Here is a 24,343-nt window from a genome sequence, read left to right as displayed (position 1 = left end):
ATTATATTTGCAGAATTTAAAAAGCATTGCCAGCAGTTTCTCAGGATGAACTTAAACCCAATGGCTTTTCTACTTCTGTACTGTTACGTGTTTGAATTCCTGACTCACTTTCAAAATTTGCAAAATAAACAGATTCCCAAAAGAGAGAAACCTTTCTTTTCATGAACATTTATTCTTCTCTCATCTTTTTTCCTTTCTTCCTCCCTTAGAAAAATACTGCTTGAGCAGTATTTATGACTATGTGTTTGTGCATTACCAAAAACTGTCAAAGTCTTACAAGTTGATAAGTATGAAATAAGATGATTCATGGCTGCAGGGACCCCTCTGGGAACAGGATTAAAGGAACCACAGTAATTTGACCTCTGAGTAGGGATTGGATTGTATAATTAAGCATAGGCAATGCGTGTACACTTCCACAGTCTAGGAGTGATCCATATTTGGTTTAGAGGGAGGGTAAGGAACTAGCCGTTTTACCTGGCCTTTAGAGACTGTGAGAGGAAGAGGGTGCCTGAGCAAAGAAAGCTCTGAGTACATAGCTATCAGACGTAGTTTCTTTTTAAAAAATTTAATTAATTAATTTTTGAGACATAGTCTTGCTCTGTCACCCAGGCTGGAGTGCAGTGGCAAGATCTTATCTTACCACAACCTCCACATCCCAGCTTCAAGGGTTTCTCCTGCCTCAGCTTTCCAAGTAGCTGGGACTACAGGTGCCCACCACCGTACCCAGCTAATTTTTTTATTTTTAGTAGAGACATGGTTTCACCATGTTGGCCAGGCTAGTCTCAAACTCCTGACCTCAGGCGATCCACCCACCACAGCCTCCCAAAATGCTGGGATTACAGGTGTGAGCCACCATGCCTAGCCCAGACATATTTTCCTTAATAGTCTCTATGGAATTTGGGGGAGACCATTATAAGACACATGTGCTTAACTGTTTTAAATTATATATGTTTAATAGCGACTACCTTGCAAATTGGTGTGCTAATACGAGAGAATGGAAATGGGGTTACTTGCATAGAGTTAGAGAGATGAAAAGTGCTCTCAAAGTGTGATAACTCTTTGACTCGTGGAGGAAGACAGGCTTTTTCTCAGTTTTCCCAGTACTTTCTAGTTAGCAAATTACGCTGGATTTGATTTAATGGTTAAGAATTCTGTAATCATCTTGCCTGGAATCAAATAATAGCTCTGCCATTTTCTAGCAAGTTACTTAATCTGTCTTTGTTTCAGTTTCCTGATTGTTAAAATGGCAACAATAATAGTACCTGTCTCACAAGGTTGTTTAATTTTTTTTAACACCTTTATCGAAGCATAATTTACGTATCATAAAATTCAACCATTTTAAATTGTACAGTTTGAGTTTTAGAAATTTTTATAATTGTGCAAAATTTCCCACAATCCATTTTTAAAATATTTCTAGTACCTTCAAAGTGTTCCTGAGGCCTCTTTGCAGTCCCTTGGTACCCACACCCAGCTCCAGGTCACCACATTTCTTCTTTCTTTTTCTACAAATTTCCTATCAGTGGAATCATAAATGTAGTCTTACTTCACAGCTTTCTTTCACTCTGCATGTTACTAAGGTTCATTCACGTTGTAACAGGTATCAGTGCTTTGTTACTTTTGATTGTTGCGTGGTTTACATTGTGTGGATGTAGTACATTGTATTTATCTACTCAGCAGTTGATTGTTTGGATTATTTCCACTTTTTGGCTACTGTGAATAATGCTGCTATAAACATTCACATATAAGACCTTGTATGAACCTATTTCTCCTAAATAGATTCATTCCTGATCATGGAATTCAGGGGCATAATGTTGAGTCTTTTTTAAAAAACTGAGATAGAGCTCACATACCATAAAATTCACTTTAAAAGTGTACATTTCAGTGGTTTTTCTAAAGCATATGTCCAAGGTTGTACAACCATCACGACAATTTAATTCCAGAACATTCCTTATGGAAAAAGGCGCCTCATGCTGTTAGCAGTCATCGCCAACCCCCTGTGGCCACATCCCATGGAAACTACTCATCTAGTTTGTGCCTCTATGGATTTGCCTATTCGGGATTTGCCATATATCATTTCACATCAGTGGAATCATAAGTTGTGGCCTTGTGTGTCTGGCTTCTTTTATTTAGCATAATGTTTTTAAGGTTCATTCATGTTGTAGCATGTATAAGTACTTAATTCCTTTTCATGGCTGAATAGTATTCCACTATATGGATGTATCATACTTTACTCATTTATAAAAAGATAGACATTTGGATTGTTTCTACTTTTTGGCCATTATTAATAGCACTGCTATAAACATTTGTACACACATTTTTGCATGGACTTATGTTTTCATTTTTCATGAGAATACACCTAGGAGTAGAATTGCTCCTGTGTTTCAACATTTTGAGGAGCTGACAGATCATTTTCCAAAGTGACTGTACTGCTTTACTTTCTCGGTAGCAGTGAATGAGGGTTCTGATTTCTCCACATGCTCACCAACACCTTTTATTTTCTGTCTTTTTGGTTATCCCCATCCTAGTGGGTGTGAAGTGGTACTGTATTGGTTTGGATTCACATTTCCCTGTTGTCTAATCGTGTTAAGCATCTTTTCATCGGTTTATTAGCCATTTGCATATCTTCTTTGAAAAAATGTATACTCAAATATTTTGACCATTTCAGTTGAGTCATTTGTCCTCTGTTTAACTTTTAGGTAATTGCCGAAATGTTTTTCAAAGTGCTTTACCATTTTATATTTCTATTAACGATATGTGAGGGTTCCAGCTCTTCCACATCTTCACAAACACAAAAGAATAATATTGATAGTTGGTTTGATTTTAGCCCAAAACTGTCAAAATCCTACAAGTTGATAAGTGTAAAATAAGATTCATACCTGCAGATTAGAAGAACTAGAGTAAGTAGGGATTTGATTATATAATTAAGCATAGGAAATGCATATATGCTTCCGTAATCTAGAAGGAGTCATGTGTATTTGGTTTAGAGGGAGGATGGAGAACCAGCCTGTTTGCTTATGGTAAAGGGTATGTGGTGGTGCTCATTGGAAAACATTTTCCTGGTATCTAATTATGCTGATCATTTTTCATGTCCGTATTTGACATTCATATATTGTGTCTGTAGAAATGTCTATTCAAGTATCTTCACCATTTTTTTTTCCTTTTCTTTTCGTTTTATTGAGTTCTTGGCATATATTGGATATAAGTCTTAAATCTGATAGATACTTTGCAAGTAATTTCACTTAGTCTGTAGGCTGTCAATTCCCTTTTCTGTTTCTTTTTGTCCTTTTTTTTTTCTTCTTGAGACAGTGTCTCACTCTGTCACCCAAGCTGGACTGCCACGGCCCGATCTCAGCTCACTGCAGCCTCCACCTCTCGGGTTCCAATGATTCTTGTGCTTCCTCCCCTCAGTTAGCCGGGACTGCAGGTGCAGGACTGACACCACGCTCGGCTAATTGTTGTATTTTTAGTAGAGACAAGGTTTCACCTTGCTGGCCAGGCTGGTCACAAACTCCTGGCTTCCAGTGATCTGCCTACCTCTGCCTCCCCAAGTGCTGGGATTACAGGCTGAGCCACTGCACCAGGCCTCCATTAAAATGTATCTTTTACAGAGTAAATGCTTTTAATTTTGATAAAATCTAATTTTTCCATTTTTTCTTTTATGAATCATATTTTTTGTGTCATATATAAGAACTCTTGCCTAACTCAAGGTCATGAAGATTTTCTCCTATGTCTTCCAAAATTTTTACAAGTTTGTATTTAGATCAATAATCTATTTGAGTTCATGGCCCCATAATTGGCCTTGGTAGAAGCTATGAAGTTCAGGCTGAAGTTTTTTTTCCTTCCTAGACTGGACTAGACATTTTCCAAAGAAGATCTACAAATGGCTGATAAACACGTGAAAAGTGCTCAGCATTAGTAACCATCAGGGAAATGCAAATCAAAGCCACAGTGAGGTACCACTTCTCACCCATTGGGATGCTTATAATAGAAAAGGTAGATAACAGATGTTGTTGAAAATGGTTACAAATATCAGTTTTACTCCATTGAATTGTTGTTATGCCTTTGTAAAAAAGAAATAATAATTGGCTACATTTGAATCAATTTCTTGAATTTCTGCAGTGTTCCATTTATTTTGGGTCTCTTTGCCAAAACCACACTGTCTTGATTACTGTGGCTTTGTAGTAAATCTTAAAATTGGATTGTGAGTCCTTCCATTTTATTCTTTTTAGAATTGCTTAGACTATTCTAATTCCTTTGTGTTCCGTATAAATTTTGGAACCAGTTTGTCTATATCTACAAATTTTAAGCTTGGATTTTTATTACACTTTCAATAAATCAATTTAAAGAGATTTGTCATCTTTACTGTATTCATCTTTGTTTTTAACAGATAGTTTCTCTGGATATAGACATCTTGGTTGATAGTTTGTTTCTTGTGACACTTTGTATCATTATTGTGTGTGTGGGGTGGGAACAGGGTGTAGAGATAGTATAACTAGTGGGTTTTGGTGGGGAAATGAACATTTTAAATAATGTATTATAACTCTGCATTCTGTTTTGTTCTGAGAGTCTTTGGTGGGCATTTTGTTGTGTATTGTTTTATAACTTGCATGGACTTCAGCTGCAGAGTGTGGAGTACGCAGTGGAGCTCATCATTATTGTCTTTGCTTAGTGTTTGATTCTTTTTTGTGGTGTGGGCAGACCGCTAAGCTACGCAGACACAGGGGGACCTCTAGGAATTACCTTGAGCCTATAAGCCTTCCACTCTGCTGGTCATTTGCGTGTGAGGAGATACACTGAGGTTCTCAGTCTCCCCTGGGCTTTACTTTTGATGAGCTTCTTTTGGGTCTCCCTGTGTCCGTGCAATTTCCCAGGTACCCAGGTGATACGGAGAACTGGTCTCTCTCATTCCTTCTAAGGCTGACGTGGGTGTGAAAGGTAGATGGGAATAGCCTCAGGCCAGGAGACCACAGAATCCTGATTTTCTTACCCTAACATACAGCTGTTTAAAAAAAATTAACACTTCCCAATTTTTTGTTTACCTTAGATCAATTTCTGATGCCCTAGAGTGGTTACTTTTGACCATTTTGACTAGTTTTATACTCATTTTCTACGGAGAAGAACCACTAATTACTTGACACCATCATTCTCAGAGTCTGCTTGAATAAAATTTTTTTGAGAATAAATGGAATTAAAAGCCCTTAGAATGGTGTGTGACATGAAACAAAAGGCACTATATGTAACAACACATGAGTATAGTGTTGTTTAAACAGCATCCTAGGTACAGACACATACAACTGGGTGAGCTCACTAATGCCAAACTATATTTCATCTTCTATGTTAAAGGAAATGGTGCAGCTTTTTATTCATGTTAAACTTTTGTAACTGTTATCTTTTCTTTCCAAACAAGGGAATGGTATGCAAGTTTTTTTTTTAAACCACAGTATTCCTTTCTTACTGATTTAACACTCAATCTTTGAGATCATTAAATCCGTAGATTACCTATTAACATGACTGCTCAGTGCAAACTGGCTTTGTACTCAGAAATTAAAACAGAACATTACATCAGTTTTTAAGACTTCAAAAATTATTAAATAAATCATATATTGTGAAGAATATATAAGTCATAGGTGAACTGTTTAAGTAATTGTAAGGAAAATAATGTACATAAGTGCCTTATGCTCTTCATAGATGAAGGACTTTAGAACACTCGAATCCTATTATTTCCCCTGCCGATATATATGCTACAATTGTGTATTTTAATTTTTACTGTATTTTTAACCTACAAGAGTTATTTTGTCAATATTCATAGTTTTGCCCATATTAAGCATTCTCTTTGTCCATTTTCTCCTGTATCTTAGACCATACATCTGGGGTGACTTTCCTTCTACTTAGAATCTTAGAAATTCCCCTTGTGAAGATATACTGGTGACAGATTTTTAGCTTTTCTTTGTCTAAAGATGTTTTTATCTTTATCCTATGTAACAGCTTTATTAAGAGACAATTTATATAGCTTATAATTTATCCATTTAAAGTGTATACTTCAGTGGTTGTCAGTATATTTCCACATATGTGCAACAATGAATACTGTCAATTTTAGGACATTTTCATCATCAGAAAGCAGCCCTGCACCCTTCAGCTACTGAGCCTCGTTCTTGAAAGGTGTCTTTTGGGATGCAGAATTCTAGAATAGGCTGTGTTTTCCTCAGCACGGTGAAGATGTCATTACACTGGCGTCCAGCTTCCACTGCTGCAGTCACCTGTCCGCTTTCTGCGACTCTTTGGAATGCGTTCTGTCTTCCTCGGGGACCTGCAGTCATGTCCTACTTGCCATTCCAAAGAAGCTGGCAAAAAGGAAGGCTTCCTACTCGACCCATCGTGCCAGGGAGACAATAGATTTGCCCTTTTGTCTTCAAGCCCCACAAAGCCAGGGAGGACAGAGACTCCAGCAGAGCCGCGGTTCAGCCATGCTGCTTACTGGCTAGGGGTCCCTCTTCACTCACATTTTGGCCTGACAATGCCTTACTATCCTGCCAGCATCTTCCTGCTTTTTAGAATATTTCATCTAGCATTTTACATTGTTTTCAGTGTGTTTCCATTGAATCGGTGTAGCCCCCATGCCTGCTGCATTTCTAGGAGTAGACTGCAAACCAATTTGTAGGAACGTTGGTGGTTCTGTCTCTCACATCTCTTCTGATCCATTCTCCTCCCCCGTCTTCTTTTTCTTTTGATGAGATTGACTTGTTGGAGACCCCGGGTCAAGACCTGCAGTATTTCCCACACCCCAGATTCGGCTGACTGCCTTGCTTGTTCCTGTATCGCCTGTTGTTAGGAAGTGGATTTAACTTTATAGGCTTGATTCAATTCGGCTTCCATGTGTGGGGTTTTGTTTTGTTTTGTTTTGTAAGGATAATTTATAGGTAGTCAAAAATAATTCCTTCTCTATCAGATGGCACTTAGTGTCTGGGTATCCTACTTTAGTGACGCCAAGATTGATCAGTGGTTTCACATGGTAACAAATTAATCCATTCACTGTAAAATCCATCATCCTTTCATCTCAGGGTTTCATCAAGTGACACTTTCTCCCCTCGGTGAAATATTTCTCCTGGAGTTGCAAAATTAGGATTTTTCTAATTCTGCCATCATTCCACATTCATCAGCTAAAATTCATACAACTGGAGCTATTTCATTACTCTAAAATACAGTTTAAACAAGCAGGCTAAATTCTCCTTTCAGGTTCAGTAATATGTTTTGCATCCGTTTTTAAAAAATAATTGTCTCAACTTTGTTGGCGCTGCTATCCCAAAATACCACAGATGGTGATTCACAAAGAACAGAATATTTTTTCCCTCACACTTCTGGAGGCTGGGAAGCGCAAGCTGTGAAATCGGAGATCCAGGTCGCAGCAGGCTGTCTGGTGAAGGTTGCTGTCTGATTCCCAGATGATGTCTTGTTGCCACATCCTCTGGAGGGGAGGAACACTGTGTCCTTATGTAGTGAAAGGCAAACAAGCTGAATGCTTGGTGAAACCTGTTGTAGAAGGTCTTTAATCCCATTCACAGGGGAGGAGCCCTTATGACCTAATCAGCTCTTAAAAGCTCTACCTCAGAACACCTACACACTGGCCATTAGTTTCGCCACCAGGATTTTGGAGGGAATACGTTCAAACCAAATCAATAGCCCTGAGTCACACAGGCCTTTTCCTGCCCTGGAAATGCCAAAGCTGCTGTCTGTAATGGAATAATGTGATTAGTAATTGTGTCACGTAGAACCAATAGAGATCAGCAGCCTCAGCCAGACCAGCAGAGATCCTGGCATCAGATGCCGCTCCATGTCCTTTTGACTTCAGACATCCCAGTTCCCTGACTTTCAGCCTCCTTGTAAAATACAACAGTAAGATATTGGTGCTTATGGGTCTGAGTTAAAGCTGGTCTGTACATTTCCTTCTTTTCTGTTCATGTTGCCACTATCCTACCTCAAGCCTTTTTGCCCCTAGAGTTTGTTTTCCAATTTTCTTTGTTTTCTATTCTGATGAAGTAGCCTCAGCCCCCTTTGGTAGCACCTCACTGCTGGCAAGAGTAGGTCCACGGGTCTAGCTTTGCTTGCGCACTACCGCGCAGCCTGGCTGCGGGGCCACCTCCTTTCCCACCTTCCTCCTCTGCCGGCCAGAGCAGCGTGCTCATGGCACCTCTGCATTCAGCCTTCCATACCGCAGGGCTGAGCCAGCCATCCGTTCCTCCCCTGGTCCCAGGATCCCGCCGTCATCTCCAGTCTAAACTCGCTCGTGCTCTGCCACTCCTTGATCTCTGTGGTCCTGACTGCTCCCAGAGCACACATTGTCTGTGCCATGTCAGGTGGGCCTCACGCCCCTTTCTGTGCCCTGATTTCATTTGCCTCAGCTGCAAACTCCATGCTAACCAAGGGCAGGGACGCACTTTGGACGTCTCCAGATTCTGTCCAGTGCTGGGCCCAGAACCTGGCGTCTGGTCTGTGCACCTTCCCTCACCTCCTCACTCGGGCTCCCGTGTTCGTCCTCACAGTCCTTGGACACACCTGATTCTTCTTCACTTTGGACTCTGATCCTGGTCTTTATTTTTGATAGTCCTGTCAGAAAGATGACTGTCTTTCTGTCCTGTCAAGAAGACTACTACCTCGAGGCCCTTTTGTCTCCTCATCACTGCTCTACATGATGAAGTAGATGGAAGGCCACACCCTTGGTGTAGAACATCTCCCAGCAGAAGTGAGCTTGACCAGCTGTCCTTGGCGTTGTCCTCCAGCAAGTGATCATGATTTTTATTCTGTGTGTCAGCCGGGAGGCCTCCAGAAACAAACCAGGCCCTCAGTCGGCAACCCAACAGAGCTGTGAGACTGCCCTGTACATATTTATTTGGAAGTCTCCCATGTACAGATCTTCCCCATGCTTTCCTTAAGAAGCTTTACTTCATGTTGAAACATCTGAGCGACTGGGGCAGGCACCTGTCAGGGCATGATGGCGTGCCACCTTCTCTGCCATCGTCGAACTGAGGATTTTTTTTCCTTCTGCAACTGGCATGACAGACATCCACTTAGTGGGGTGATTATTAGTGTGAAATTACTTTTTGGCCTTTAAATTTAATTATGCCACATTCATGGCAATAATATAATATCTCAAATCCAGGTGTGCTTTTCAAGGGAAGTGTCCAGGGCAATTACCCTCTGATAATGGTGTCCTGCACTTAAGTCTTTTGTCTGGGGATGTTAAAGTCATTTCTACACAAATAGATAATGGTGTTCATTTTGCAAGGGGCGAGAGGTGAAGTGATTGAGCCCTTGGCAGACTTGAGATGAAGACAAGTCCAGGCCCCAGGTGCCTCCTCTGTTCTTCCCCCTCCAGCTCCCTTTCCAGCTTTTTCAGAGAGGCTTGGCCAAACTTCTACTGGTTTAATACTTCCCTTCCAGGCACTGGTCTCTACTTTTTTAAGAGCATAAATGAAAACAAAATGTTTCTATATCACATTTCGGCGGGGGGAAGAGTTAAGATTCAGGGAGAGGGAATGGTGTGCAGACACGTGCACACTTGTCTGAGGACATACCTGTCTGCCTCATCACTGTTACATAAAAGAGCTGGGACGTGGGTTCTGCAGGCTCAAAGATGAGAAGCAGTTGGAACAGTGCCTGGCTCATGGCAAGCCCTGCCGAAGTGATGGATTCCAGGATCCTCTCACTGGTATCTGTGGGCAGGCCCCTCTGTCCCTGGGGAAGCAGCATTTAGAGCGCGCCGTTGCTCAGGCCCGCTGACAGTTTGGATGCTCCCTTCTCCTACCCAGCCAAGCCTTCCCCAGTCCAGCTGTCAGTCACCTACGACAACCTGTCTCATTTTCTCAGTTCAGTTCAACACACTTGAACTGACCTTCTAACTTATACTAAGTTATGTCTTATTTGGGCACTAAATCATGCCCCATTGTATAATACTGTTTTAACTCCTGTAGGAATGTTTGTGTCTAATGGGATGATCCAGACTTAAGGAAAAAGCTCTCTTCTTTTTCTTTTTCTTTTTTATTTGAGACCGGGTCTTACTCTGTCACTCAGGGTGGAGTGCAGTGGTGTGAAACTGCAGCCTAACCTCCCACCTCAGTGCCCTAGGTAGCTGGGACCGTAGGCATGCGTCACTACGCCTGGCTAATTTTTGTGTTTTTTGTAGAGACAGGGTTTTGCCGTGTTTCCCAGGCTGATCTCAAACTCCTGAGCTCAAGCAGGCCGCCTGCCTCATCCTCCAAAGTTCTTGGACTGCAGGTGTGAGCTGTTAACACCTGGCCTGAAGCGCTCATTTAAACTGTGGTTTTGTGTGTGTTGTGCGTGGGTGTGTGTGTGGGTATATATATATGTGGGGGGGGGTATGTATGTATATGTGTGGGGGTATATATGTATATGTATGTGTGTGTATGTGTGTGTGTATATATATATATGGGAGGATATGTATGTATGTGGGGGAGTATGTATGTATATGTGTGGGGGTATATATGTATGTGTGTGTGTGTGTGTGTGTGTGTATATATGGGAGGATATATATGTATGTGTGTGTGTGTGTGTGTATGTGTGTGTATATATATATGGGAGGATATATATGTATGTGTGTGTGTGTGTGTGTGTGTGTATGTGTGTGTATATATATATGGGAGGATATATATGTATGTGTGTATGTGTGTATAGGCATTTCCCCCAGAGACAATTCTGCGTATGCAGCAGGAGCTCAGTATTCTCTAAGAGGAAAGGGTAGAAAGCATTGAGGCCAGAAGAGGCGAAACTGCACATACTTGGTTAAATCCAGTATGGTGAATTCTTGTTGCACTAAAGTAATGAAGCTCATCACAGAGTCTGAAAGCCCAGAGCCAGGGTGTGCACGTCCTCTTTCTTTGGTCCACCATAGCACCATATTCTGTCCTGCTGTAGATGAAAGGAGTCCAGTATGGACTGAGCCCCTCCTACATGTCAGATGTCATAGAGAACACAGATGGGTGCCTGAATAAAAAGCATTGTGATCCAGTAGATGATCAATAAATACACAAGTGCTTATAAGAAAGGTGTACATGATGAACTCTGCAGCTGAGATTCGGTCAAAGGGCTTTGCAGTTGAAAGGGGGATCATGAAAACTTTATTTATTCCGCAGTTACATATTGAGAGGCAGTCGTGTGCTCCAGGGCCGTCCTAGCGCGAACGCTTCATGAAGAGCTTGGAGGATAAGTTAGCACTGTTCTCCCCGCCGCTCTCCTCCCAAGTATCAACGCAGAGCTCCAAACTTTTGTTTCTCTTCTGCAGTGTTTATGAGAGAGACCTTCTATTCCTATCATTTTTTTCCCCTAACACAGAAAGCATTCTGAGGAGCTGAAGACGGGTCGTTCCCCTCAGTACTGCATTCTCCTGGATTGTGAAGCTAATTCCCTTTCAGTAGCTCAGTAACATTCACAGCTGGTGTTTGCTCCCACCCCGTAGTCTCCTGAGGAAATGCGGACTGCAGAGGTGAGAGCCGCTGACACTGTTTGCCCTTTGGTTTCTTCCAGGATTTTTTTCCCAGGCAGCCATCCCGTCAGAGGCGTTCAAGTAATGAAAGTTGGCAAACTGCAGTTACATCAAGGCATGTTTCCCCAAGCGATGAAGAACCTGAGACTGGTGAGTGTGCCAAGATCACGGGTAGTTCTGCCTGGTATCCTTTTTTTCCTGGCGGTTGCTGGGCCCCTTTGTGATTTTTTAGCAACTCTACATAGGTGTGCACGCATACACACATATGCCCAATGAGTGCTCGTAAATGTTTAACAACCACGCTCGAAGAAACCTGCTTCGTGACGTTTGCCTATTTCTGTGATGCGCACGTGCCCGCCGTGACTGATTTTCACTGTAAAATCAACCTTCTTGTGAAATTAATAGTAACAATCCCTCTTGTAACCTGGTGCAAAACCAGCCTCAGAGCACCACTGCCCCTGCGCCCGCTCCGCATGGAACACGCTGGCCTAGTGTGTGCCTCCGTCCCATTGCCCACGGAGCACAGCCCGTATTCCCGGCATGGCAGGCACCTGACCATCTGCAGCCTCTTCTCCCATCCCTTCCCCTCTCCCTCCCCAGCCCCGGGGATCAGTGCTGCTCACCAGTACGCACTGTGACCCTGAACTTCTCCTTCCTCAGCCTTCACAGGGCTCTTTCCTCTGCCTTCCATGCTCGCCCCACCACAAGCCCCCGGGCTTGGCAGAACTGCACTGAACCTTCAAGGCCCAACTCCAGTGTTGTTTTCTCCTCCCACCCCTACAGCTCATTGCCCACCCTGCCAGCAGAGCACGTGGCACATTGCAGTAGGCATGCCTGATGACCACCCCACCCCTGCCTCAGCAGGGGGTGAGGTCTTCCTGGTTCTCTTTGTAACCAGCTCAGCGCCCTGCAAGGGATCTGCAACTTAGGAAGTATTCATATCGTGGGAAGGCGGAGGGAGGAAGGGAAGGTCTGGCAGTAAGTGTCGAGAAACTAAACGGGAGGAGAGTGGTTTAGGGATGGAACGCCTTGTTGAACATGACGCTTAGTTCCATGCTCTTAGGGAGTCTCTGCCCAGAGGAACCCAGGGCTGTCTGGCCTTCCCACCTCAGCAGAGCTTCCCCTCACCTAGTCCGTGGCCCTTCCAAAGGAGAGCTCACATGCTCACCTGGCGGGTCATACGGAGACCTGGCGTGTGGGGTTTCGCAGGAAGCACTTCACACTTTGACAGTCTCCTCTGGGCCACGGTGTTCTGTGTGCGGGAGGGTCACAGTGGAAGAATGGGCCTGCTTCAGGGTTGCTCAGCGCACGTCCAGGGGCTGCTGATCCCATGACATTGACAGCCACCCACATGAACCTAAGAGAAATGGCAAATGCCTAAGGGATTCTCAAAAATAAGAGTCCCTAGAGCTCATTTTCGCTGCATGCTAACCATACTGCCTTTACTTGATCTCTAAAAGTCAGTGTATGGCGAATAAGAGTAACATTAGGAGTTCCTGAAGGCACTCAGCTATTCCTCTTCTTTTTATTGTGTCTGACATGTTTACCCAGACTTATGGAAGAACACCTCCGTCTCTTGCAGTCTCAGGAAGAACGTTCCTTTTCTGATCTTGCTGCTGCTTGTCAGCCAGTCAAATCAACTAGGTACAGAAAATGCTTATTAGGGGTCTATGTGTGGAAGTCTTGACAGACAAATGATGTAGAGGAAATTTCTTAATGTACGATACACCCAGCACAGGGCTACCTGCAAGGAGATGTCCATGAGTGGTCAGACTCGACCTTGTGTTTACATGGGACTAGAAACTCTGAGTACTGCTCATGCGTACGCGATCATATTTAGTCCTCATGACAGATGACGGCGGTATGAGGTCAGTGGGGGTGGTGTTTTCGTTCCTATTTGGAAAATGAAGGCGCTCAGGTTTGGAGACATGGAAGAACTCACCTGAAGTCATACAGAGGCAGAGCCAGGTGTGTTTGTTCAATTCAGTTCAACACAGTGATTAATTGCTTCTGTTATTTTGAATAAGTCTCAGGCTGGGCACATTGGCTCATGCCTATAATCCCAGCACTTTGGGAGGCCAAGGCAGGTGGACCACCTGAGGTCAGGAGTTCAAGACTGGTCTGGCCAACATGGTGAAACCCCATCTCTACAAAAATTCAAAAATTAGCCAAGCATGATAACAGGTGCCTGAAATCCCAGCTACTCAGGAGGCTGAGGCAGGAGACTCACTTGAACCCAGGAGGCAGAGGTTACGGTGAACCGAGATTGCACCATTGCACTCCAGAAAAAAAAAAAAAAGATTCAGTATGGTCCGTACAATTTAATGGAGGAGAGAGACATGTGAATAAGTCATTAAATCCAGGCTGGAGTCCAAGGCTCTGTTTTCCTCTAGACTGGTCCGGTTAAGTAGGTGAGGCTCTCCAGCAGATCTGTGTGTAGAAATCCCTTACGATGATCTACCCAGACCCCTGATGCCCACTCGGGGGAAAATCTGGGGGAGAGATTTCGATTGCTGCTTTTCTTTATGTGAAGCTTTAGTCATTGCCACTACCTGCAGAAATCCTGAAGGAGACATCTAATATCCTCAGCTGTAAGGACAAGCCCCAACAAACCCAGACAGACACCACCTCTCTCTGGGTTTTCAGGATAATGTGTCCCGGGCTGATGGTACTGACCATCACCAGCCCTTCTGATGACCCTCTTACTGCCCTTTTACATCCCTCATGCCCTTCTTACGCAGTTGCATCACCTGTCTCAGAAGCTTCACTGGGTAATCATGTTAGCATTTCCTGTTCTTGGTACCAAGGTGAAGCTCAAGCATGGACCTTGATAGATGCCAAATGAAAGGTATTCTGGGAACCACATCAGATTATCTGTCATGAGGCCTGGGGTTAAATCGTGGTCTTACCCAAACTTCCTGTTTATCTCTGCATACGTCATTGAGTCCCTTGCCAATGTCTGATTATCAACCAAGGAGCAAACATGTACTCCGGGCAGAGGCACAGAAAGAGCACTGGGGTTCAGCATCAGTACGTTCAGGTTCCAGTCCCACCGTTTACTAGTTTTTGTTTGTTTGTTTTGTGTGTGTGTGTGTGTGCGCACGTTTTGAGACAGAGTCTTGCTCTGTCACCAGGCTAGAGTACAGTGGCACAATCTCGGTTCACTGCAACGTCTGCCTCCTGGGTTCAAGCAATTCTCCTGCCTCAGCCTCCTGAGTATCTGGGACTGCAGGTGTGCACCACCACACCCAGCTAATTTTTGTATTTTTAATAGAGACGGAGTTTCACCATGTTGGCCAGGGTGGTCTTGATCTCCTGACCTCTCTCTGAGTATAATTTTATTTGTAAAAGGAAGCTGATCTCTATCCCACAGAGTTGTTTTGAGGAGAAAATGAGGCAGTGTGTGAGTGTGCTTGCTCATCACAGGCATTTTGAAGCTATGAAAGATTGTTGTATAGGAGCCCTTGTCCTGAGCGCCCTCCCTCCAGCTGGCCTGTTGAGCACCTGTGTTTGTAGTGTGGGATCACACGGTGGTCCCTCTGTTGAACAATTACGTTACATGACTGCTCCCAGCAGTGCTTTGCTTCCCCAAGGTGAGTGGGAATTCCTCAAGGGACCTGACATTCCTTTTATATTTTCTGGTGCCGCCTGACATAGACACCCGTGCCTCCCACACAGCAAGTTCTGTTAAATACATTCTTGAATGGGTGGATTTGTTTTACTGGATACTCTAAAAGCCTCACCCTGGCCCTGTTGTTTAGCTGTTTACGGTTAAGGAACCAGATCTTCTCATAACCTTTGCTGAGTATTTGCTAGCAGAGGGACGGCCGGAATGTATCCATCCCTAGGAAAACTCACGTGACCTGCGAGTCTATAAGCAGGTCAGTTTCTTCTGCAGAAAGTCTTTGTTTCCTGAGCTTTCTCAGGACTCGGGTAACCTGGAGAGGGAAAATGGAGGCTACACTCTTTGCCATGTAAAACTGATTTTCTCTTCAGACAGGCACCCCAGGATGCTCTTTTTCGTCTGAGAAACCCTGAAAATAATGGAATGAAATCACTTGAATAAGGTTTTTGAAGACTGAGTTTGAATAGAAATCAGAGGAGCTTCAGAAACAGACATTTGTTAAGATTCATTTAGGCTCCAGCCGCCTCCGGGAAGGGAATCCACTTAGCCCAGCTCTGATTGGGTTTAGTCTCCCGCTTCTAAGGGGCTCAGCGGAAGTTCTTGTGATTGCTGCCACAGGACAGTCCTGGGTCCCTTCACAGCCTCCTCCTGCTTTCTCCTGTCTCTAATCTACTTTTATTTCTTTCCATTTATTCCTTAGAAGGATTTTGTTTGCTACAATTGGACTTCTTGGACCTCAGTGACAACCCATCTGGGCTGTCTTGTCAGTGAGAGCTGGTTTTTCCTGTGAACTCTCCATGCTGCCTGCTCCCTCACCCCGGCCCTGCTGTAGCTGCTTTGTTAGCAAAAGGCTGGTTGTAAAACTTAGACTTCTTTCCCTTTGGGATCCATTTTTTTAAGAATCTGTATGTAAACGTTTTGTATAATTTTTCCCTTCTCATTTAATTTTATTGAAGTATTTTATATCTTGAGCATCTTTGTAGTTTTTCTGCATCTAAACAGAGTGCAGGGCCGCAAGCCCTAGACACTGCTCCTTGTGCTGCTGCCTCAGCGACGGCTGATGTACAGCAAGCACTTCTGTTGTTCCCATTTCTTAATCTGCTGCAGTGATTCTTAACCTCTTTCGTGGTGTCCTTATTTAGGAATCTGATAAGGGCCACTGACTATCCAGCGAAATGCTACATACACATACATAGCAACTCCTTGAAGCCTTTCCATGGACCAAATCTCCATGATATGTAGGTTAAAAAGCCCTTCTCTAAACAGTTAATATCCTGCTTTACCATATGGGGAGGTGGGAGGGGGGGAAAAGGGAGAAGGCGACGGCATGCAGAGATGATGTTCCCCAACTGCCGCTAACACCTTCACAGAGCTGTTTGGAAGCCCCTGGCTCTAATACTTACAAATGGTTCCTGCCGACTTCCAGATAGAGAATAACAGTTCCAAGGGCATGTTTTTGAACCAAAAGGAAAAGATAAGAAAGAAAACAATGCATAAAATGCAAACATCGTGATTAAGCCATGTTACGGGAACTCAGCAGAAATTACCTACCAGGAAGTGTAAGTTCAGCAGTAACAAGGAGCCAAATAGGAAACCTGACTTTGTACCTCCACCTTGCAGTAACAGGGTGTCATCACTTCATTCTCCTGTTGGAGTGATGTCAGAGAAAGCCAGCTAACGCAGGCTGAGGTAAAACTGAGGGTCTCATAGCAGAATACTCAATGTCTGTGCTTCAGTTAAAACTCACTCTTTATGCCAAGAACCAGAAATATCTCAATCTTAATGAAAATAAAGGCAATCAGTAGATTCCAATTCCAAGACAACAGAGATGTTAGAATTATCTGACAGATTTTAAAGCAGCCACTAGAAAAATGCTTCATCAAGGAATTAAAAACACCCTCAAAATAAATGGAAAAAATAGAAAATCTCACTAAAGAAGTAGAAGCCATGAAGAAGACACAAATAGAAATTTAAGAACTGATTAATATAAAATAAACAGAAGGGACGTCCACAACAGAATGGAGGAAGCAGAGGAATGAATCGGTGAATGTGAAGATAAGACAATTGAAACTACCCAACCTGAAAAACAGAAAGAAATACTGAAGAAAAAGCAAAATTGAACAGCGCCCAGGGAACCTATGGATCGATAACAGAAGATCAGATGTTGGAGTCCCAGAAAGAGAAGAAAAAGAGTATGAGGTGGAAAAATTCCCTGAAGAGATAATGGTGGAGGCATCCAACTTGGAAAGGAAGAAGTAAAATTATCTGTATATACAAATGACATAATCTCATATGAAGAAAATACTAAAGATTACACACACACCAAAAAATGTTAGAACTAATAAGTGGATTAAGCAAGGTAGCAGGATACAAATCAATACACAAAAATCAATTGTATTTCTAAACACTAAAAATGAATGGTTCAGAAACAAATTTAAGAGAATAATGCCATTTGCAACAACATAAAACCAAATAACATACTCAGTTATTCTCCCTGAAGAAGGGATAAATAAGGAGAATGACATCTCATGTTCATGGGTTAGAAGACTTAGAATTATTAAGATGTCCGTATTACCCAAGATGATCTTTAGATTCAACACAATCTCTATCAAAATTCCAATTACTTTTTTGTGGAAGAAATAGAAAATTTCTCCTTCAGGAATGAAGAAGAAATCAAGAAATCTTGAAATGTATATGGACCCTCAAGGAATCCCCAATAGCCAAAAACAGTCTTGGAAACAGTTCTTGATTTTAAAATGTACAAGAGCCTTTTTTCATATGTTTGTTGGCCTCCTGTATGTCTTCTTTTGCAAAGTGTCTGTTCATATCCTTCGTCCACTTTTGAATGGGCTTGTTTGTTTTTTTTCTTGTAGATCTGTTTTAGTTCTTTGTAAAGTTTGGATATCAGCCCCTTGTCAGATGGGTAGACTGCAAAAATTTTTTCCCATTCTGTTGGTTGCCGATTCACTCTACTGACTGTTTCTTTTGCCGTGCAGAAGCTGTGGAGTTTGATTAGGTCCCATTTGTCTGTTTTGGCTTTTGTTGCCATTGCTTTTGGCGTTTTGGTCATGAAGTCCTTGCCTACGCCTGTGTCCTGAATGGTTTTGCCTAGATTTTCTTCTAGGATTTTTATGGTGTTAGGTCTGATGTTGAAGTCTTTAATCCATCTGGAGTTAATTTTGTTGTAAGGTGTCAGGAAGGGCTCCTGTTTCTGCTTTCTGCACATGGCTAGCCAGTTTTCCCAACACCATTTGTTAAACAGGGAATCCTTTCCCCATTGCTTGTTTTTGTCAGGTTTGTTGAAGATCGGATGGTTGTAGATACTTTATGTTTCCTCTGAGGCCTCTGTTCTGTTCCATTGGTCTATTATCTCTGTTTTGGTACCAGTACCATGTTGTTTTGATTACTGTGGCCTTGTAGTATAGTTTGAAGTCCGGTAGTGTGATGCCTCCCGCTTTGTTCTTTTTGCTTAGAATTGACTTGGCTATGCGGGCTCTCTTTTGGTTCCATGTGAAGTTTAAGGTGTTTTTTTCCAGTTCTGTGAAGAAGGTCATTGGTGGCTTGATGGGAATAGTGTTGAATCTGTAAATTACTTTGGGCAGTATGGCCATTTTCACGATGTTGATTCTTCCTAACCATGAACATGGAATGTTTCTCCATCTGTCTGTGTCCTCTCTTATTTCCTTGAGCAATGGCTTGTAGTTCTCCTTGAAGAGGTCCTTTACGTTCCTTGTTAGTTGTATCCCTAGGTATTTTATTCTCTTTGTAGCAATTGTGAATGGCAGTTCGTTCTTGATTTGGCTCTCTTTAAGTCTGTTACTGGTGTATAGGAATGCTTGTGATTTTTACAAGAAAGCTACAGTAGTCAAAACAGAGTGATACTGGCATAGATGGACATATAGACCAATGGAATAGAATAAAGATCCCAGAAATAAACCCTTGCATGTGTGGTCAAATGATTTTCAACACGGATGCCAAGATCACTCAACGGAAAAAGGACAGTATCTTCAACAAATAATGTTAGGGAAACTGCATATCCACCTCCAAAAGAATAAAGTTGGACCCCTACCCCAAGACCATATAAAACAACTCAGAACGGATCGAAGACCGAACCATAAGAGCAAAAGCTTCTGCTAGGAAAAATCCTCATGACACTGGATATAATGATGATTTCTAGGGTACGATACCAAAGATGCAGGCAACAAAAGAAAATATAAACAAATCGGACTTCACCAAAATTAAATACTTCTGTGCATCAAAGGACACCATTAGCAGAATAAAAAAGGCAGCCTGTAGAATGGGATATGTGCATACAATAGAATATTATTCAGCCTTAAATAGGAATACAATTAAGACGCATGCTACACATAAATGAATCTTGAAGGTATTATGCAAAGTGAAATAAGCCTGGTAGAGAAGAACAAATATTGTATTCCACTTATATGAAGTACCTAGAATAGTCACTTAGAGACAGAAGGTAGAACAGCAGTTACTAGGGCTTGAAGGGAGGAGGGAATGGGAAGTTACTGTTGAATGGGTACACAGTTTCAGTTCCGGATGACGGAAAAGTTATGGCTATATGGATAGTAGTAATGGTTGCACAACAGTGTGAATGTACTTAATGATACTGAACAGTTAAAAATAGTTAAAATTAACTTTATAGTGTTTTGTGTACTTTACCACAATATAATTATTGTTTAAGAAAGAATTAATAGTGGAAAACTTCCCAATTTGGCAGGAGCCATAAACCTGTAGATTCAAGAAGCTAAGCAAACCCCAAACAGTATAAACCTAGAACAGTTCACACCCAGACTGTGGATCATACTCAAACTTCCAAAAACTAAAGACAAAAAAAAAAAAAAAAAGTCCTGAAAGCAGCAAGAGAAAAATGGCAACTTACCTGAGGGGAAAAGCAATTTGAATGACAGTGATTTTTCTCATCAGAAACCAGATGAAAGTAGCATATTTTTTCAAGTACTAAAAGAAAAGAACTCTTAACCCCAAAACTTGAGTTGTCCTGAGAATTTATCTTGTCCAGCAAAAGTATCCTTCAGGAATGAAGAAGAAATGAAGATATTTTCAGGTGATGGAAAACTAAAAGAACTTACCACTAGCAGACTTACTGTAAAAGAACAGCTAAAGAAGTTCTCTAAACAGAAAGAAAATGATAAAAGAAGGATCTTGGAGCATCAGGAAAGAAGAAAGAATATGGTCAGCAAAAATACGGGTAAGTAAAATGCTGTTTCCTTCTCCCCTTGAGTTTTCTAGATTGTGTGATAGTTGAAGCAAAAATTATAACACTATCTGATATGATTCCAAATGTATGCAGTGGAAATATTTAATGCAATTGTCTTTGAAATCGGGGAGTAGGGGAGGGTAAAAATGTAAAGGGAAATAAGATTTCTACACTTGAGTTGAACTGGTAAAATGATGACACTAGTAAAGTGTGATAAGTTATACAGATACATGGTTATACACATATGCGTATATATGCATATGTATAGTATACATATACTATACATATACAATATATGTATAGTATATACAAGTTATACCTCTGTGTGTGTGTGTGTGTGTGTGTGTGTGTGTGTGTGTCTGTGTGTGTGTGTCTGTGTGTGTAATATGTAATAAAATCTGGAGCAACCACTTAAAAAACTGTATAAAATAATATACTCAAAAGCACTAGAGAATGAAAATCTAAAAATAGTTTATGTAACCCACAGGAATGCAAGAAAAAGATACAAACAGAAAGAGCAAAAAGAGAACAAACAAAAAATTAAATGGCAGATTTAAGCCCTACTATATTAATAATAACATTGTAAATTATGTATGTAGTCTATGTAAAAGATTTAAATGGCCTAAATACACCAATTAAAAGTGATTAGTAGAACAGATTTTTAGCAAATGGCCCAAACATATGTTCTCTGTAAGAATTCTCTTTAAATTGAATGATACAAATAGGTTGAAAACAGAAGGATGGATAAAGATATATTATAAAAATACAATCAGAAGAAAGCTGGAGTAGCTATATGATCATTAAGTAAAGTAGACTTCAGAGCAAAGAAAATTTTGTGAGAGACACAGAGGGACATTGTATAATGAAAAAAAGGTTAGTCTACCAAAAAGATACAGCAGGACTAAATATGTATGCACCAAACAACACAGTTGCAAAATATGGGAAACAAAAACTGATAGAACTGAAAGAAATGAACAAATCAGCTAGCACAGCTGGGCCATCAGAACTCACAACTAGACAGAAACTCAGCAAGGATACCATCAACCTAATCTGACATTTAGAAAACACTTTATCCAATAAAACAGAATGCACTTTTTAAAGTAACTATAATACCAAAAGAGACTGTCTTTATGCCACAAAACAGATCTCAGTAAACATAAAAAGATTCAAGTTAATATAAAGTAAATTATCTGACCACAGTGGAATTAAATTAGAAATCAGTAACAATATTTGTAAACAAAATTAAATCTATACCTTCTAGCTCTGTGTCTGGCATGGCACATTGTACGACACATTGGGACTTGGGTTGCCCTTAGAATTTATCTTGTCCAGGGCCAGGCGTGGTGGCTCACGCCTGTAATCCCAGCACTTTGGGAGGCCGAGGTGGGTGAATCACAAGGTCAGGAGTTCAAGACCAGCCTGGCCAATATGGTGAATGAAACCCCATCTCTCCTAAAAATACAAAAATTAGCTGGGCATGGTGGTGCATGCCTGTACTTCCAGCTACTCCTCAGGAGGCTGAGGTGGGAGAATCACTTGAACCCAGGAGGTGGAGGTTGCAGTGAGTTGAGATTGCGTCACTGCACTCCAGCCTGGATGACAGAATGAGACTCCATCTCAAAAAGAAAAGCAGAATTTATCTTGTTCAGTCTTATTATTCAGCTGAGGAAACATAACTTCCTCGGGGTCTTTCAGGTCTCAATAAATATTGATTGATTGATTAAACAGTGACACAACAGCAATGCTTTTTCTGGAATGGTTACCAGCACTAGAAAGCACAGACCTGAGCTCACCACATCTGAAACCCTCCTGAGTTCCCGTGGACCACCCGGTTCCTCCCTCCTCTGGGCGCCCCAGCACTTTGCCTCTCTGTTTAACACTCACTGTTCCACTGTAATGATCCGGTATTTACATTCTGTCCGCCTATGCCAGAGCTTCTCCCAGGGCAGGGGCCAAGTTTTATTCATCACAGCTGCTCAGACATTATTGAGTGAATGAATGGGTAGATGTTATCTTTAAGGAAATTCTGCCTCCCAAGAGGACAGATTCCTCCAGTGGAATATACACTTGGAGGGTTATCCAAGGTGTGGTGTCAAGTGTGGTCCCCAGGGGCGCTGCTGAGCCGAAGTGGGTCTTCAAAGCCTTTGGAATTTTCCGCTGCCCTTGCAAAGGGCTTTTTGTGCCTCCGGAGCTGCTGAATGTGTTGTACGTCTTGCTGCTCGCATTTCCTCTTTGAATGCCCCAGACCACCTTCCTCCTCATGCCCACCCTCTGCTTTTCTTTCATTCTGAGATGGGCAGAGTAAGAATATTGGCTTTTTTTTTTTCCTGTTGTGATTTGAATCCAGGGGTTCTTATCGTGCATACGTTTCTTTTCCCTCGATTTTACAATCATACTTAAATCACACTTGGGAAGTTACTTCTGGACTCCTTAGGCTCGTAAGAAACTGTTTGCAATCCTTGATAAGCTTAATGTATTCATATTAAAATTAATAGGAAAGGTATATTGTTTCCAACTTTAAATTATGATTTAATTCATTTTTAAAATATATGACCACAATTCTAAAGTTACTTAAGAACAGATGTGATGAGATTGAAATCAGTTCTGGGGACCCTTCCTTCATTACTGAGTTAACAGTATGCCTATCATGTGGCAGACAACCTATGCTGCTGTTTCTCAGGTGACATTTGGAGTCAGAATGTGGGTGCAGCAGGCACCCTCCTTGGAGACCTCACATGCATGCTCTGTGAAAGATTATGTGCAGGCTCTTTTTAAATGCTGCTATTAAAAAAATAAAATTTAATGGAAAGAGATAAGCTTTTCCCAACAAAGCCTGCTCCGATTTTATATGTCCTTAGTCTTTTATATGCTGCTGCAGGAAATTAAACCAAAATCGTCCTCTCTGACATGCACGTGTGGACAGAGGGGAGGGTTAGGAGAAGGGAGACACAGAGCTACTTGAAACAATTGCTCGGCTTTCTCAGAAATGTACTGTGACTTTCTGGGAGGTGGTACTGTGAGAGAAGCCCTCCTCATCTTCCTGCTGTGCCATAGGGCTGTGCCTCGGGCCGCACGGGGCCTCTTCCTACATCGTGGAGGACGGTTTGTCCCAGCTCACCTGGAGGCCCAGGTGATGTTCAAGACAAGGACCATATGTCCTCCATCACCAGGTCTGAATTGCAGCTTCCTGCTGAACCGGGTCATGCCGTTCCTCCACGCGCACACCCGCACACACGGTCACGAACGTATTTCGCACGTTACTGAATCCTACTTCCTTCTGCTCTTTCTTTCTCCCCCTTTCTCATCTACATCTGCCCATCACTCAAAGAGAAGTACAGTGTTTACTTGTTAATCAAATCTTTCTAGAAAAATGGTTTTTTTCCAGTCGCTTCAGATTAGTTCTCTGCCCCTTCCTGTACCCATTTCTTCTCTACTTCTAGCCACCCTACGGACAAGATCCTCTAAGCTGAGTACCTCAGCCTCTGCACACACATTCCTGAGGGTTGCCTTCACCCCCCTTTGCTGCCAGTGGTGCATTCACCATCAAGTAAGAGAATGCGGTACAAGGCCAGCAGCATCTTGGCCAGGAAGGCACCTGTGTCACCTCTGGGTGTCTCAACAGCCATGTCCCAGAGACCCTCTGCTTCCTCTCCCTGGTCACTGCGGTCTGTTTGCAGGGGAGGCTGCATGATGCAGTTATGGAATGGGCACCCTGGGCTGAGTCCTGAGAGCTGGGGGGTCATTCTCAGTCTCTCAGGCCAGGCAACCTTAGGAAGCACTTCCTTCCATAACATGAGTGTTATTGTGACTGGATGATTCTTCTGGAAGGAAGCAGGCTGGGAGATGTGGATGTGAAGCTCGGGGAAGGCCAGGCAGCTCCCCCTTCCTGGCTGTGGCTCTGCTTCCAGAGTAGCTGAAGAACTGGAAGTGGTTACCCTGCTGTATGATGGGCAGGTCTGCCCCTCCCAAGAACAAGAATACACTGGGT

General features: G+C 42.3%; 1 protein-coding gene across 8 annotated transcripts in view; it reads left to right on the top strand.

Annotated features, from left to right (window-relative positions):
- The window catches only part of SMYD3 (SET and MYND domain containing 3), a 755,279-nt gene that overhangs the window by 671,489 nt on the left and 59,447 nt on the right, over window positions 1-24,343 (top strand). For all 8 annotated transcript variants that reach the window (XR_012513694.1, XM_074385664.1, XM_039464247.2 and 5 more), the window contains one exon: window positions 11,536-11,644. Coding sequence is in view for 7 of the 8 variants with exons in the window: in XM_074385664.1 (XP_074241765.1) it covers window positions 11,536-11,644 (109 nt within the window). In the remaining variant the exon portion in view is untranslated. The remainder of the gene's footprint in view (window positions 1-11,535; window positions 11,645-24,343) is intronic.

This window comes from Saimiri boliviensis, chromosome 14 (genome assembly GCF_048565385.1).
Source record: "Saimiri boliviensis isolate mSaiBol1 chromosome 14, mSaiBol1.pri, whole genome shotgun sequence".
NCBI classification, from domain to species: Eukaryota; Metazoa; Chordata; class Mammalia; order Primates; family Cebidae; genus Saimiri; species Saimiri boliviensis.
The sequence above is the reverse complement of the archived record's forward strand: the minus strand, read 5'-3'. Positions and strand labels throughout refer to the sequence as shown.